The sequence below is a fragment of the Myotis brandtii genome, unplaced genomic scaffold, assembly GCF_000412655.1.
Source record: "Myotis brandtii unplaced genomic scaffold, ASM41265v1 scaffold130, whole genome shotgun sequence".
In the NCBI taxonomy this organism is placed as follows: domain Eukaryota; kingdom Metazoa; phylum Chordata; class Mammalia; order Chiroptera; family Vespertilionidae; genus Myotis; species Myotis brandtii.
The window spans coordinates 350,350-351,501 of record NW_005354596.1 but is presented as its reverse complement, the minus strand read 5'-3'; the positions used below and the strand labels follow the sequence as shown (position 1 = coordinate 351,501).

The 1,152-nt window shown below is 59.5% G+C and overlaps 1 protein-coding gene across 1 annotated transcript in view; it reads right to left on the bottom strand.

The window, feature by feature from the left end:
- Positions 1–1,152, bottom strand: part of ZBTB12 (zinc finger and BTB domain containing 12) — a 2,300-nt gene continuing 1,148 nt past the window's right edge. The window contains exon 2 of the mRNA XM_005859916.2: positions 1–1,150. Coding sequence (XP_005859978.1) covers positions 710–1,150 — 441 coding nt within the window. The 3' untranslated portion in view covers positions 1–709. The remainder of the gene's footprint in view (positions 1,151–1,152) is intronic.

The following is a 1,152-nucleotide window of genomic DNA, read 5'->3' as shown; positions in this document are numbered from 1 at the left end:
TTTTTAAAAAATACTGTATAAGTCTCTACTCCTCTCCCTCCCCCTAAACAGCTCTTCTTGTGTCCTTTCATCTAAGTGCCCTCTCCCCACCCCCTTATTCCCGTTTTTGCTATTGTACCCCACTTCCCGATACTATCCAGGATGCTCATCCCTATGTTCTCTTACCTGCCACCTTGTTCTTCCTAGAATTTTGGTGAGCCTTGTACCCACAGTCCCATTCCCCAGCATGCAAGACCTGTCCCCCTTCCTTTTCTGGGGCTCAATCCTTCCCCCTACCAGTCCCTCTCCCAAGAATCTATTCTAAGCAGGAGCATGTAAGGAACCCCTGCCAAATACCCTCCCAGTTCCCACCCCCCCACCCCACCTCAAGAAACGTCAGACCTCTCCCTGGGCAGGTGTGGCCAGGAAAGTTTCCAGTCCCTTTGCCGCCTCGTTCCGGAGGACCTTTTCCCTCCACAGCCGCATGCACCTCGGAGAGGAGTCAGTCTCTCTGGGGCCCCCCTCCCTTGGCCTTCTCAAAGAACAACCCTCTCCCTCTCCACCCTTTTCTTCGGAAGAGGCAGCTCTTCTGTCCAGGAATCTTGGGCCCCTCGCTCAGGACGTGTGTGTCTGCTCAGGCTCCCCACCATACCTGCGTGTCCCCGACCCCCACTTCTCCGGGCCAGGGGATCCCTTCCCACCCAGCCCACCGACCCAGAGCCGGGCCCCGCTAGCGGATGAGGACATTGATCTCCGCCACGCTGGCCTCCAGCACGTTCTCGGCCGTCGTCTTGCCGTGCTGCTCCTTGAGGTGCCGCCTAATCGCAGGCTTGTGCGCAAAGCGCACGTCGCAGTAGGAGCAGCGATAGGGCCTGGCTCCCGAGTGCAGGTTGAGGTGGTCGTGCAGCGTGGACTTCTGCGTGAAGCACTTGCCGCAGATGCCACAGGAGTGCGACTTGACGCCGCGGTGCACGTTCATGTGGCGGTTGAGGTTGCTGCTGTGGTTGAACTGCTTGCCGCAGCGCGGGCACATGAAGATGAAGTGCTGCGCTCGCATGTGGAAGACCAGCTTCTCCACGCCCTGGAACACCTCCGGGCACTTGGTGCACTTGATGTTCTTCAGGGAGCTGCCACTGGAGAAGCCTCCGGGCAGGGGCCCCCGGCTGCCCCCCG